Source organism: Micrasema longulum, unplaced genomic scaffold (genome assembly GCF_059751315.1).
Source record: "Micrasema longulum isolate JH-2025_06_02 unplaced genomic scaffold, ASM5975131v1 h1tg001527l, whole genome shotgun sequence".
NCBI lineage: Eukaryota > Metazoa > Arthropoda > Insecta > Trichoptera > Brachycentridae > Micrasema > Micrasema longulum.
In genome coordinates this window covers 467,071-481,680 of record NW_028278710.1, presented here as the reverse complement: position 1 = coordinate 481,680, position 14,610 = coordinate 467,071, and the positions used below count along the sequence as shown (strand labels likewise).

At 33.3% G+C, this 14,610-nt stretch overlaps 1 protein-coding gene across 1 annotated transcript; it reads left to right on the top strand.

The window, feature by feature from the left end:
* Positions 1-74: 74 nt before the first annotated feature.
* Positions 75-4,416, top strand: Sys1 (Sys1 golgi trafficking protein). Its single transcript, XM_088236248.1, has 3 exons — positions 75-489; positions 1,730-1,851; positions 3,259-4,416. The coding sequence occupies exons 1-3, from the start codon at positions 319-321 to the stop codon at positions 3,440-3,442; spliced, it is 477 nt and encodes a 158-aa protein (XP_088092374.1). The 5' UTR covers positions 75-318; the 3' UTR covers positions 3,443-4,416.
* The last annotated feature ends 10,194 nt before the right edge of the window (positions 4,417-14,610 follow it).

Here is a 14,610-nt window from a genome sequence, read left to right as displayed (position 1 = left end):
TTACGAAGGTAAGTATTGGATAATTATTTATTTATAGTTGTCACACTCGATACTCGAAACGTCAAATATCCTGTCATTTGTCATTATTTTTTTAGAACCGAAAACTTTCGCAAGTCGTGTTATTATTTTAATTTGTTATTATTTCAACCGTGTTGTTGTGTTTTATCGTAAGTAGATTGTGAAATTTCCATTTTTAAATATAAAAATGCGCACGTTGCAAAGTCGGCGTTTAAATAAACATTCTCAATTGACTTAAGTTTTTGATTCATGGTGACACATTTGAACATATTTTGAACTCAGCACCGAACGAGCGAAACGATGAAAAAGTTCGCGGGGACATTTCGTTATTCCCAGTGGGACCCTCTGTTGCTAATATCCCAAATAGTGGCCATGCAGTGCGTCCTGTACGTGTCTCTCGGCGTCCTGACGGCCATGTTCCAGGACGTATCCAAATCTACGCGGACGCTGGACCACATATTTAAATATCAGGTTAGTAAGCAACAGTTTAAACTCCATTAAAACTAACAACCGGGAATGGGAACATTTTAGAGAAGGCTAGGCATTTACAGACCTTATAACCTGCCACTGGCTGATTTAAGTGGCCACTTTACACACTGTAACGTTCACCATTTTGCCTATGTTTGAACATCCATATTTCTTCAATTTTTCCATCTGTTGATTTTAGTAAAGTTAAAGAGCTGAAACCTTTATTGTTGTGAATCAACCAATGACAGGTCATAAGCCCTGTAAATGCCTAGACTTCCATATTTCCTTCTCTAAAATGTCCTCCATCCCTGTTGTAATTTGTTAATCCATTAAAACTGCCAATTCTCGCATTGCTTTATAAGTATTTTAAATACTAACACATTCGCGCACGTTCTTTTCTCATAGGATCCACTCACATTAGGGTGTCCCAGACTATAAGGGCAAATTTTTTTTTACAGATTGAGACACGCATACCCTCTTATTTTGTTCCATTTGACCTTAATAACTGAAATAATAAATATTATTGAAATCGGATAGCGATAACCCGTGCCGACTTGATGTCAAACTTTGAATATAAAAGTTTGTATGGAAACCATAGGGGAATATTTTAACTTAATATTTATTTTGTAAATAAAACAATGGTACTTTGATTATTGTATCATATATACTATGTATTATACATATTAATTATTTAAAGGACATTATTAATTAAATTTTCTTTTTAAGGTTTGTTTTTTACAGTCAGGATATACTTTTCTGTGTTCTTGTACGCAACGTAATAAATATTGTTTTTGCTCCTCGTCCACTGTGACTAAGCCATGAAAGTCTTGCATCAACTTAACAGCTCTTTTAGCCGTATCATTAACTGCTCTCAGTGACATCATTCAAACAAAATGTAGGTGACATCATTCAAACAGGGTATGCATTGAAAAAATAAAACTTTAATTTTTCTGGGACACCCTAACTCACATGTACACGTATCATACCTTCCTTATTTTCTGGAATTTTACTTCCGATTGGACCGCAGTTCACGGTTTAAATCTAATTAGACTAACATACTGGGACACTTTTGTTGCTGGCTGTTTTCCATAGGGACACAATATCTCCTCCTACCATATAATTACTTCAGTTTCACGTAGTTTCCTTACCGTACCGCTATCCTTTGCCACAATTTTGTACCAATTTTCTAAGTAAGACTATGATGGGCATATATAAATGAATAATTAAGCAATTTTGGTTTCAGGCGATACATGTCCGTGACTTTGAGGGCCAGATAATGGTAACGGGGTTTGTACTAAACTCGGTGATTGGAAGCATCGCCCTCAGTATACTCGTGCAGCGAACCAAATTGTGTTTAGATTTTAGGTGAGTGCTATAGGATATACTATACAAGAATTACCTTACATAGAGTTACATTACTGCTACTGCCATTTCCCTTCCCTTTACATTTCTAGTTTCTTCCACATTCGTACATCTTGTCATACATGCCCTTCGGCTGTGTCTGCTTTTGACATGATCAGATTTGCCGTTTTGGTTTATCTGATCACACCACATCTTCCACACCTTCTGATATTCGCCCCACATGGCGATTTGATTTTTTAAAAATTAATTTAAAGCCATTATTAAGACGCATTGACTATCTGAAAAAAACTCATCAAAAATTGCTAAAAACCGGCTTTGAAAAAAATTCTTAAATTAGTAAAGTCTTATTGATTTTTCAAAACACTATAAATGATATTATCCCTAATTTCCATCATTTATATTGGGTGCTAATGAAATATAATAAAATAGTACTCGGAAGAATCTGCGGACCAGTGAGAGAGAATAATCAGTGGTGCATTCGGTATAACGAAGAACTGTACAATATATACCAGGTCCCGAGCATCTCCGCACTTATGAAGTAGCTCTGATTAAGATGGGCCAGACATGTACAGCAAATGCCTGACTCACGTGTCCCTAGAAGATTAATGAGCGAACACCCGGGTGGAAGGAGATCAGTGGGAAGACCCGGCTGAGATGGGAGGATGAAGTGAGAAAGGATGCAGCGCAGCTTGTCCAGGTGGCAAATTGGAAGACGGCGGCTGAGGACAAACAGAGTTGGAGGCTTAAGTTGCAGGAGGCCAAAGCTCGAAATGGGCTGTAGTGCCATCGCAGAAGGGAACTAATGATATATAAATGAAAATTATAAATTAGATTACCTTCAGGCTTAGTTGTAAGGGTTAATTTTTTTCTAGAATGAACCTTTCCGAAACTTCTAGATGTAGGTTCTCCAGTGCAAATGAGGAAACACTATTGGAATACACATTCTATGTGAATGTGATGCTTTACATCATAAAAGGAGCCTCATCCTCGGGGGACCACTGGTTAAACCTGAGGATGTTAAAGAGCTCGCCCCCTACCTAATAACCCGATACTTTACGGATCTAGGCTTGGAGAGGGAGATTTAGCAAAATGTAAACTCTCGCCTTCCAGACAGTAGCCAGGCTCTTTATAGACCTGGACTTAGAGGGCGAGAACTATTCATAGGGACCCGTCACAATAGATCTTCACAGGTCGCACAGGAGCTTGAATAGGCACTGACCCCCACCTCTAAGAATAACAATAAGGGTTAATTTTTAAAAACAAAGATTGTTCACGCAAATTGACGCAAATCACAAAAAACTCTCTCCTGTAAATTTACGTTTCAAGCGAATGTCGAGTTTTTAAAAAACGGAACTCAATTTTGAATACATATTCATTTATTTTTGTTAAAACAAAGAATCTTTTTTTCAGTTTCACATATCACTTCATCCACTTGATATTCTGCTGGCTCTACAGCAGCCACTTCCCGTCTTCCTACTCGTGGTGGATCCTCAACATCTGCTGCGGGGCGGTCACGTGCCTGCTGGGCGAGTTCTTGTGCCTTCGGAGCGAGCTCAAAGAGATTCCACTGGCCGTCGGAAAAGTCGACGTATAAAATACAAAGTGGGACAGAACAATTTTACGACGAATTCAAAGACATTTGAAAACTGCGTATTGCAAATTTGTATATTGAGTTTTTTTTACTGGATTACTGTGCTGTGCATTGTTTTATCAAACCCTATTGGTGTATAGGGCACTGCATTAGAAAGCTAGGTGATCAGTCTTATGCTTTAGGTGTCAGTGAAATATTGCAGTGTAAATATTTCATGTCGATAATCTCAAGAATCAAACCCAATACCTCAAGCATGGTAGGTAAACGGTAGGTTCTAACAAATGTTGCATAAAAGTATGGCACGGTAACACAATATGTGCCGTTTGTCCCATGGGACACAAAACATCTCGTTTTCAGGTAATTCAAAATATGCATATTTCAACCCATTGTAGAAAGTTTGTCCAATGTTTTTTTATATACGTTTTAAAATTTCAATTTATAAAAACAGTTCATTAAAATATAAATCTATTAAAAAACAAAATTAATATACTTTGAACATGTAATTTAGTTAGTTAGACTAACTCATGCATTGTTCACGCAACACCAGAAAAGAGTGTAAATGACACACCACATCTATGAAATTTCATTATAAGTTGGTTATTTTTAAGGGTTTTTGTCAAACAATGCTGTCAATCTATATTTAAAAAAAATACAGATTTCTCGTATGTAAATATTGTATAGCCCAATTTATTATTTAAATACATACATTGGAGAATGTGCTGAAAGACCTTTTACATTCTCTGGCCAACCAAGCAAAAAATTCATAGATTTTGTCTATGGATTTAACCTGACATTGTCTTATGGATCCATTTCGAATCCGTACTAAAACATACAATAATGTTACCATAATCAATATTAATGTTTTTTAAATTAAAAAAAGTTGTGTATATATTTTTTCTGAATAAATTACGACTAGCATATTTTTAACTTAATCTTAAGGATGTTTAAAATAAAATATATGTTACTCATGTTTATAATATTAAATATCTTATCTTTTCTGGCCCATCTGTTATAACCAAACATACAATATTTGATCAATGCAGAATTTGTATATATATTTTTTTTAATCTTTATTTTTTCATCCCCTTTAAAGTAATCACCGTTAAATATTATAATTAATTTATGCCAGCGTTTTTTCCAACCATCAAAACATTTCTAAAACGCATTTTTTTTAGGTTTTAATTTCTCCTCAACATAAGACATCACTTCAACTCACGCGGTCCAAAATCTCAAGTTTCTTGCAATGATTATTCCTAAAAAAAAATTTTCTCCTTTAAAATCCTCAACAAAAATCAATATGTCAGCCAGTTTCAGAACACGACTACTCCATTGTTAAATTACAAATATTTATCGTAAGCTGAAGTTTCCTTTTTAAACAGCAGAATGACAAATTCAAAATACCTCACTTTATTATATTAAAGTTTAAGTATGTGTTTCATAGGAAAACACAGCCTTGTTATCAACATCTTATTTCAATTTAATACTCTTAATTTGTTTTAAAAATAAACTGGTCTAAAAATAAAGCGTAAACCTAATCAGTCCATCTTTTAATTAAATTTAGATAAGTAGGAATAATGTCAACCATCTTTTTCATCTCAAAATTATATCAAATTTCAATTGGTCCTTTTGAAAAAGATGAGTTTGACTGTTGTGTCCAAAGGTTGTTGATCTGTTTGGTTTTTGACTAAAAGCATTCGCAGAGTAATGGATAATAATTATTATAGTGTTGCAAACATTAAACTATATCAAACTACATGTATTCCATATTTTTAGTCTAAATCGTCCATCCGATATATTTTATCATTAAGTGTATTGAAATAGACATTCAAATCATCTTCCTCTTTTGCCGCTCCCACCGGAGGTAGGCGACTATCGTTCTGAATTCATCACAATCCTAGGCCAGTCTTATCAGCGCTGCTGCATCCGGCACTCCGAACCACTGTCTGAGATTTCTGAGCAATGATGCTGTTTCCGTCCCATACCCCGCCTGCCTTCTATCTTTCCTTCCAGAATAAGTTGGAGAAGGCCATACTTCTCACTGTGGAATATGTGACCAAAGTATGAGGCTTTTCTTCTTTTGACAGTGGACAATAACTCCCTCTCTTCAATCATACATAATTGTATCAATTTTCTTTCACTTCTTAATGAGAGAAATAATTTTAACGGCTATAGCTGTCAGTCTAAAAGACATTGGAAGGGAAAAGCCGGCCTCAACCTACATGAAACTGAAGTAATTACATGGTAGGAGGAAATATTGTGTCCCTATAAAAAACAGTCAACATCAAAAGTATCCCAGTATGTTGGTCAAATAAGATTTGCTACAGCCATCAACTAAAAAATAAGACAGTTATGATATGCGTCCATATGAGTAAAACGTGTCTGCGGACATGTTAAACCTATTGTCAGCTGATTGACAGCCACCATTTTTTTAAACAGATTTAATTTTTTTAAATGTGGTTAGCAGATAGTAATTACTGTTTTTTGCTTAATTTAAAAAACCGTCATTACTTTTTAGATCTGTATCAAATAAATTATTTTTAGAGATTGATAAAAAACATAATTAAATTGAACACAATCAAAAGTAAGAATAAAAATGACGGCACATAATCTTATATACTACACAATTTAAATTTTGGAGAATTTTAATTGTTTTATTTTGCAATAATGTTCCTAAATTGAATTAATTAATTTTATATATTTGTTACATAATTTTAAAATAGCCTTAACTTTAAAAAAAATATATATGTATCTATATATATATACTATATTCAAAATTCTATTTTTTCCACTGTTACGTGTTTTCTTATATGTGAATATGGAAATTAAATAGATAGAAATAACTTGTAAATTATTTTTGTTTGTTATAAAAGAATAATAAAATTTCAACAGAGTGGAAAACATTTTGGAGAAGGGAATATGGAAGTCTAGGCATTTACAGGGCTTATGACCTGTCACTGGCTGGTTTCAGTGACTACAACTGTGTAACATTCGCCTTTTTGACTGTTTGAACATCCAAATTTCTTCAATTCTTCCATCTGTTGATTTTAGTGAAGTTAAAGAGCCGAAACCTTTATTGTTGTGAAGAGATTCATCTGATCGAATTATTTCCCATACTAGGCAACGCCTGAAAACAATTTTCCTATTTTTAAACTTCTTGGACCAGTTGGTTTTATTATAATATTTTGGGTTTATCGACAAGCATTTGGACCAACCCAAAATATTCTACATTTTAAATACTTACAATTCATCTCAATACCTTTTGCACACTTCACACTTAATTATACTGCCGTCATTAGCAAAAAGGCAGCTATTTGCAAGTTGTATTTTGAGATACAACGCTTTTCAGTATTTATCAACTTTATGCAAATTATTAAAAACTGTAAGTAATCATAAGTAAATACTCAGATTGGCAATTTTTTCCAAGTATAAAACCAATGTGTGCCATATCTACGCTGTTTTTGCTTATGAATCTCTAGATACTGTGTTATTCCTTAAAAAGATAATAAAACATAATATTTATTATAGAAATAATAGACAAGTGATACTTTGATCCACAAATTTGGAATATCCCGTGACTGGTTTCATCGTTTTCGCGACATCTTCGAGACTGGTATCTTCACTAAGAAATTCAATGATAATGATATTTTTATAAGTTTAAGTATTATATATACATATATTATTTTTATTGTCCCATTCTAAAAGTAAAATTATAATAATAATTTTACTAATGACTTTTTACCCTTTGTTTTTCAGAAATCATAATTGACAGAAATAAAACTGATGGATGGATAGGAAAATAAAAATAATATATTTACAAAAATTAAACTCATTAAAATATCATTATATCAACTCATTAGTTAACCAGAAACACTTTGTTAATGATCCTTAAGACAAAAATTATTTAATTTAATTTACTTTTATATAATTTTAAATTCTCTATCCTTACCTCTGTTTTGTATAAATACATTGAATTTCTTCATAAAGGTACCAGTCTCAGAGATGTCGGGATAGCGATGAAACAGGTCACTGGATATTCCAAATTTGTGGATTAAAGTATCACTCGTCTTTTATTTCTATAATAAATTACAATGAACTTCCATTAAGAATTTTCACTTACAAACTTAAATGTTTAAAACATAATATCGTTTTTCATACTGAAATATTTTTACTACAGTTTGCTTGATCAAATCGTCAGAAACGTCTTGTAGAACAGTATAATGCATCTTTCATCACCACAAACCAGAAAACAACTTTTTTTGGCAATTATCAATATTTCCCATAATCATTGTCATTTTTTTATGTGTCAACTGTCTACTTTTGTACTATAATAATTTATTTATTAATAAAAGACAAATAATTTGATTGTTATTTTATTTGACTTATTAGTAATAAATGTGTTAAGTACTTAATTTACATTTTTTCATACTTGCAACTCTAACTAGACTGTAAATATCCCGTTCCTTCCTTATTCAAATTGTTGTTTTTCTCAGAGATAATGTAGAACTATAACAAGTGTTTTTCTACCGTCCTGTGAGCAAGTTACATTGTGAACAAGTGTCTCACTGATAAATCCTTATCATTTTTGACAAAGTGAAGCTAGTGTTATAAAAACAGCCTAAAACAAACATCATCATCTACATGATACCGGTATCCGTGCAATAGCAAAAAGAAACAATTGGAAGAACTTAAAAGTGAGTAAACAATTTCTATGTTTTATGAAAACAATTTTGAAAAATCTTTGGAAGACAAGATCATGCGCTGTGTAGGAGCGGTTGGCAGGGATCGGACAAATGTTCTTTACTAGAAATGTAAAAAAAAGTATCGCTGGAAGAAGTACATAATACAAGTCCAGGGAGACTAGGTGAAAAAATAAAGTACAAACACTTTTTCTCTCTCAAATAGGTCCCTGTAGATTTCAGTTAAGATATAATTTCAGTTTTCGTTTCGGACAAAACCATCTAAACACTACTTCCTTTTTAAGGACATATTCACGTGAGCAAAGTTTTGCAATCCTTACACATAGAATTCACCCTGTGCCCGGCCCATTTTTGTGAAATTTCGTGCTTTGTAAAGGGTTTCTTTAAAGTGTCATAATTATAAAAATACTTGGTTAAATCAATTGAAACTTCGCATATTTATTTGGAACAATTAAATAAGTAATTTTTGTATGATAGTTTTGCCAACACTGGCCTTTATGGAGAGCCACATTGCGCATTGCAATGTTCGCACATATACAGACTCTCACGCATTTTTTTGTGCTTTGTATCCCGGAGCCGTGTAAACACGTGATTATAATAACCATGCGTTGTCCGTAATCCGAGATACAAAGTGTTTAAAAAATGATAAGCGGTCATGCTTAAAAGGTCTTGACCGAGAACTTCGGGCTGTGCTGTCAAGTATCGAGCCAAATATAAAACTTTCGTGTTTATTAAAACATGTGGCAGATATCACATTCATCATCATCATTCCCTTTGCGCACCTAATGGTGCATAGGACACTGCATTAGTACACCAATCGCAGCGTATCTTCATCATTTTTTTTACATGAAGGTAAGATGATCAGTCTTACGCTTCAGGGACTATGAAATATTCTAGTGTGAAAACACTCTTTTCAATTGATATTTCATATCAACCATGTCGGGAATCGAACCCGAGACCCCTTGAATGATAGGCAAACACGCTGACCATTACACCACGAGGCCGACATCAGGTATCACATTAATAAGTCATTATTTTATAATAATTATTAAGATTCCATAAAAGTAAATATAGTATAGTTTTTATGTACGTACCTCTCTCTCTCTTTTCCACATCCATGTGGACATCACCAGTTGCCTCCAGGAGCCCCTATCGCCCCATCACGTCAATCCAGCGCCTCTTAGTTACGTGGAATAAAATCGAAAGATCGTCATCGACGGCCTTCCGGGACGGCGTGAGCCTGCAGGTTTAAAGCAGAGCCAACTCGGATTTAGGTTCTCCCAAGGCATGCGCTGCACGTGTCCAAGCCAGGTCCACCGCCGCATCCTCAAGATGCTCATTATATGAGGCTGCTGCGTCCGTTCTCGGACTCCAATGTTAGTTATAAAATCGAACCACCTTATACCTAATATTCTTCTCAAGCACTTACTCTCAAAACTTGTGTACGTATACTAATCAAATAAAAACAAAAATTTATTTAAAAATTTGTGTATCAAATTAAAATCTATATATTTTAACTTTTGATGTGCCGCAGAATTTCGCTCTAAGATATATAACAGATATTATACTGTATAAAAGTTGAAAAGATAAATAAAAATAAAACAAATTAATATTAATTGCTTGTTTTTTTATTAATGAAACGTCAAACAATATTATTTAAAATACAAACATGTTTGCAATAGGATTAAAATATCTTAAAAATAAATAATTCTAGTAATACAAAAATAATGCTAAGCCTATTTTCGCAACAGTACGTAACTTATGAGATTCTCAAATAGATAAGATCACAACATATCGATTCAAATATGTATACGAGATGTATATTTTGTAAGCGGAATTAGTCAAAACAATCGCAATCAATTTAAAGTTTATTTATTCACTTTGAAAATGACACTGGTCTAATTGTTCGTGAACAGCGTAGAGGACAATCTAAGTTTGGCCAAGTTCGTGTGCGTTGAACACTGAGAAGCAAGATTCGAATTGGCTAATAGCACTTTCAAAATAATGGACCCATATAAAAATTTTGATCAAGAAAATAAGGAACAATGTTTTGAGTTTGTCTAAAATACTGAGTTTTACCCCTTCCTGCATCAATAATTTATTCGGTTCTCTTACTTCACAAAATTCGACAGACGGAAGAATTTAAGAAATGTGTGAATAAATATGTTTCTTTTTTGGGTGATACCGTGTGTGTTGGATTTGTTCTGACGTTTCGGCTACCATTGCAGGAGCCATCTTCAGGGTAAGCTGAGTGTTTTGCAGAAAAAAGTATGTGTACTAGTAATCTGTACCGTGTCGCAGTCGGCAGTAGGCACATTTAGAACCATTTATTGAGCCCAATAGATAAGAACCCCCTGGAAACAGAAGCTGTTTATAAACTTTTTAGTTGCCAAGGATGTGATAAAGTGTACATAGGACAAACAGGGCGCACAGCAAAGAAAAGGATTGACGAACACAAAGGAGCGTGTAAACTTGGGCATCCTGACAAATCCGCAATAGCGGAACACTTTATAGACACCGGACATTTTTCCGCCTTTGAACCGAAAATTTTGCATAAACCCAGTAATTACAGTGCACGAATAATAAAAGAGGCAATTGAAATACACAGACACCCAAATAACATAAACAAAGACGACGGGCTTAAATTAAACTCAACATGGTTCCCAGCACTACATACTACAAAAATGAATAGAAATGTGCCTACTGCTGACTGCGACACGGTACAAATTACTAGTACTCAAACACACTTTTTCTCTACAAAACACTCAGCTTACCCTGAAGATGGCTCCTGCAATGGTAGCCGAAACGACGGAACAAATCCAACACACACGGTATCACCCAAAAAAGAAACAAATTGATAACAGTGACCGTGAAAACCTTCGCACTTATTTAAATGTGTGAATGTTTGAACAATTGCAGAGTAGTGACACCGGGAATGTTACGCAATGTGTAACTTGATTACATAAGCTAGTAATGACAGGTTGTAAGCGCAGTCAATGTCTCGACATCCAAAGTCTCTTCTCAAAGAAGTTCTTCAAATCTCAGAGTAGCATCAACATACAATGTCTGTTGATGGCGGGATTGACAAAGCTAAAAATTAAATTATTTTTTAATTTGTGCTACTGTCTTTATTCTAGATTATTTCAAGAGAGATGGAAAACTTTTGAGAATGGAAGTATGAATTTACATGGCTTTTCATTGAAGTTTTGAGGGTTTGAGAAATGTGGAAACACTGTCAGAAATCACCTCTCATTTGTTTGAAGATTTCAAACAATTTTAAACATCGTTTTTATAATAACTTTAGATTGTAAAATAGCCTCAATAATAATACTTCCCAAAACATGGCTTATGTCATTGAAGTTTTGAGGGTTTAAGAAATGTGGAAACATTGTCAGAAATCACCTCTCATTTGTTTGAAGATTTCCAACAATTTTAAACATCGTTTTTATAATAACTTTAGATTGTAAAATAGCCTCGATAATAATACTTCCCAAAACAGCAAAGTATAGAAACTATACTTGTCTTAAAATTATGTTTGTGTTTTTGTCATGTTATGTTTTTGCCATTTGATGCTTGTGTTTTTGTCATTAGATGCTTGCGTTATATTTGTGTATATCATCGACAGCAATCCATCACTGCGTATGTAATATCACCGCCTAAGTCATTTGTTTGTCTGTATATATTCAAACATTGCTAGTGAACACAAAAAAACATGTATAACTGTAAAGTAAGATTTACCTACATATTAAAAATAAATCCATAATTTTACTGAACACATAAAAAAGAAACCGTTTTAATCTCTCCTCTAAAGTGGTCAAATTCAAGTTAGGCGGTGATGGATTGCCGTCGACGATATGTCATGTTCTGCTTATGTTTTTGTCATGTTGTACATGTGTATTTGCCATGTGATGCTTGGGTTTTTGGCATGTTGTACATGTGTATTTGTCATATGATGCTTGGGTTTTTGTCATGTTGTACATGCGTACTTGTCATGTGATACTTGGGTTTTTGGCATGTTGTACATGCGTACTTGTCATGTGATGCTTGGGTTTTTGTCATATTGTTAATGTGTATTTGTCATATGATGCTTGGGTTTTTGTCATGTTGTACATGCGTATTTGTCATGTGATGCTTGGATTTTCGTCATATTGTACATGTTTATTTGTCATATGATGCTTGGCCTTTTGTCATGTTGTACATGCGTAGGTGTCATGTGATGCTTGGGTTTTTGGCATGTTGTACATGCGTATCTGTCATGTGATGCTTGGGTTTTTGTCATATTGTACATGTGTATTTGTCATATGATGCTTGGGTTTTTGTCATGTTGTACATGCGTACTTGTCATGTGATGCTTGGGTTTTTGTCATATTGTACATGTATATTTGTCATGTAATGCTTGGGTTTTTGTCATGTTGAAGATGTGTATTTGTCATGTGATGCTTGGGTTTTTGGCATGTGATGTTTGTGTATTTGTCATTTTATGCTTGTGTTATGTTTGCATGAAATAATTCTTATATAATAATAAACATTTAAAAATATAAAACATTAGATATAAAAATAATACATAAATTAATTTTAAACATAAAAAAAATCGTTGTTCTAGTTTGTAACTAAAGTCTCAAATATAATACTACATTTTCAATGTTTGAAAATACTTTTATTGAAGGTTTTCATCATCGATGTTTGCAACAAAAGTTGATATATTATATACATTCATATAAAAATAAATTATTTGAGGCGTATTAATCGATAAATAAATATGTATTTAATATTTAAAAACTCACTTTTCGATTTTCTATTTTCATAATTAGTGTCTTTCACTGTTTGTTTGAAATGGACATGACTAAACTCAAACTGCCTCGACAACGGAATAGGTTTTGTACTAGAAACTATTCAGCATTAGTGAAAAAGATTCATTATTATAAATAAATATTGTAATATTGAATAAATGTTTATTAAAGATTATTAATATACAAAGGACTTTGAAAATTTAATGGAGAAAGCTGACTATATGTTAATGAGGTCTATCAAAAATCAGAACCACCATTTTTCAAAATTTTAAATAAAGGAAAAAAAAAAGTTGTATGATCATCATCATCATCCCCTTTTCCGCAACCAGTGGTGCATAGGGCATTGCATTGGTAAACCAAATGCAGCGTAGTTTGATCATTTGTTATACGAACGTAAGGTGATCAGTCTTACGCTCGCTGCGTTGTAGAGATAAATTAAATACGCACATATTAAAGATAACGTCTGTACTATCATGATTCCCTTATCTGCACTTAAGGGTGCATAAGGCACTCCATCGGTACTCCATTCGCAGCGATTATTTGTAATAAGCAAGATGGTCAGTCTTATGCTTTAAGCGACAGGGACCAAAGGATCATAAATCACGTACGTTATGCACAAAAAGTACCCGGAAATTTGGATTTAAAATAACCGGAGAATGCTGACGATCCAACGGAAGATTTAGTGACCAAAATGGAGGTGCTGAGACGAGCCAGTGCCGAAAATGCTGCATATTTTATTTATTACTTTAAACAATTATTTTGCAAGTGTCCATGAATATATAGACTTTGATAAATATTTAAGCTATGAACCTTTTTAATAATAAATTGCTCACGTATGCCGTGAGCACCGCGTAGTAGTGCTGTCATAGGCGCTCACAAGCGTGTGTGAGCATCGCGGTGAATAAGCTAAACAAGCACAGACGGATAAAATTTTATTACCAATAATGTAAAATATGTAAGTCTAATGAGGAAAATTCTTCTTAAAAATTGTAAAATGTCTTTTTTGGTATGTAATATTTTTTCCGTAACTAAACATCAATTTCAAAATAAACTAATACCATTTTTGCGTCTTTCATTGTTAAATATTAAGTTTCAAAAAATAATAATGATAAAGTTATCAATATTATATTACAAAAGTTTGTTTCTCCTCTGAATTCCAAAGGTTTCAGAACAACAAAATAAAAAGTAGAGAGAACTGAGGGTACTACTTGCAAACCCGGCAAACTCCATCTTTCTTTATTTTTGGTAAATCACAAAAAACTGATACAATACATTACAAATATAAGTTTTATAGTGAGAAGATCTTTGAATATAATTATGTATCCCCGTACTGCGGGCCAACTGTTTGTGACACCTGATTTTTATAATCCGAATCATTTCTATTAAACTTATATGTTATTCTTATTTATATATTTTGTAGGTGCATATAATATGCATTTGTGTGTTCGTTTTGAATCAACGTTCGCGTATTGTCAAACCTTATTTTATTGTTGTCATTATTTCGTATTTACTGCATTTTGTGGTTACCTACCGTACTCGTATTGTATGGGACTCGTCGCACATTACTCATTCGATGTGTATCAGTTAAATTTTAAAATAAAATGCTTTTTTCTTTTTTTCAGAACACGGTTTTGAAATTTAACATACTTAAAAAAAATACAATTTATATCATTTCGTCATTTGA

Excerpts from the sequence above, each read along its gene's own strand:
- Sys1 (XM_088236248.1), top strand. The coding sequence starts at position 319 with ATGAAAAAGTTCGCGGGGACATTTCGTTATTCCCAGTGGGACCCTCTG. Across the intron at positions 490-1,729 it reads ACCACATATTTAAATATCAG|GCGATACATGTCCGTGACTT; the intron begins GTTAGTAAGCAA and ends TTTTGGTTTCAG. Across the intron at positions 1,852-3,258 it reads AAATTGTGTTTAGATTTTAG|TTTCACATATCACTTCATCC; the intron begins GTGAGTGCTATA and ends TCTTTTTTTCAG.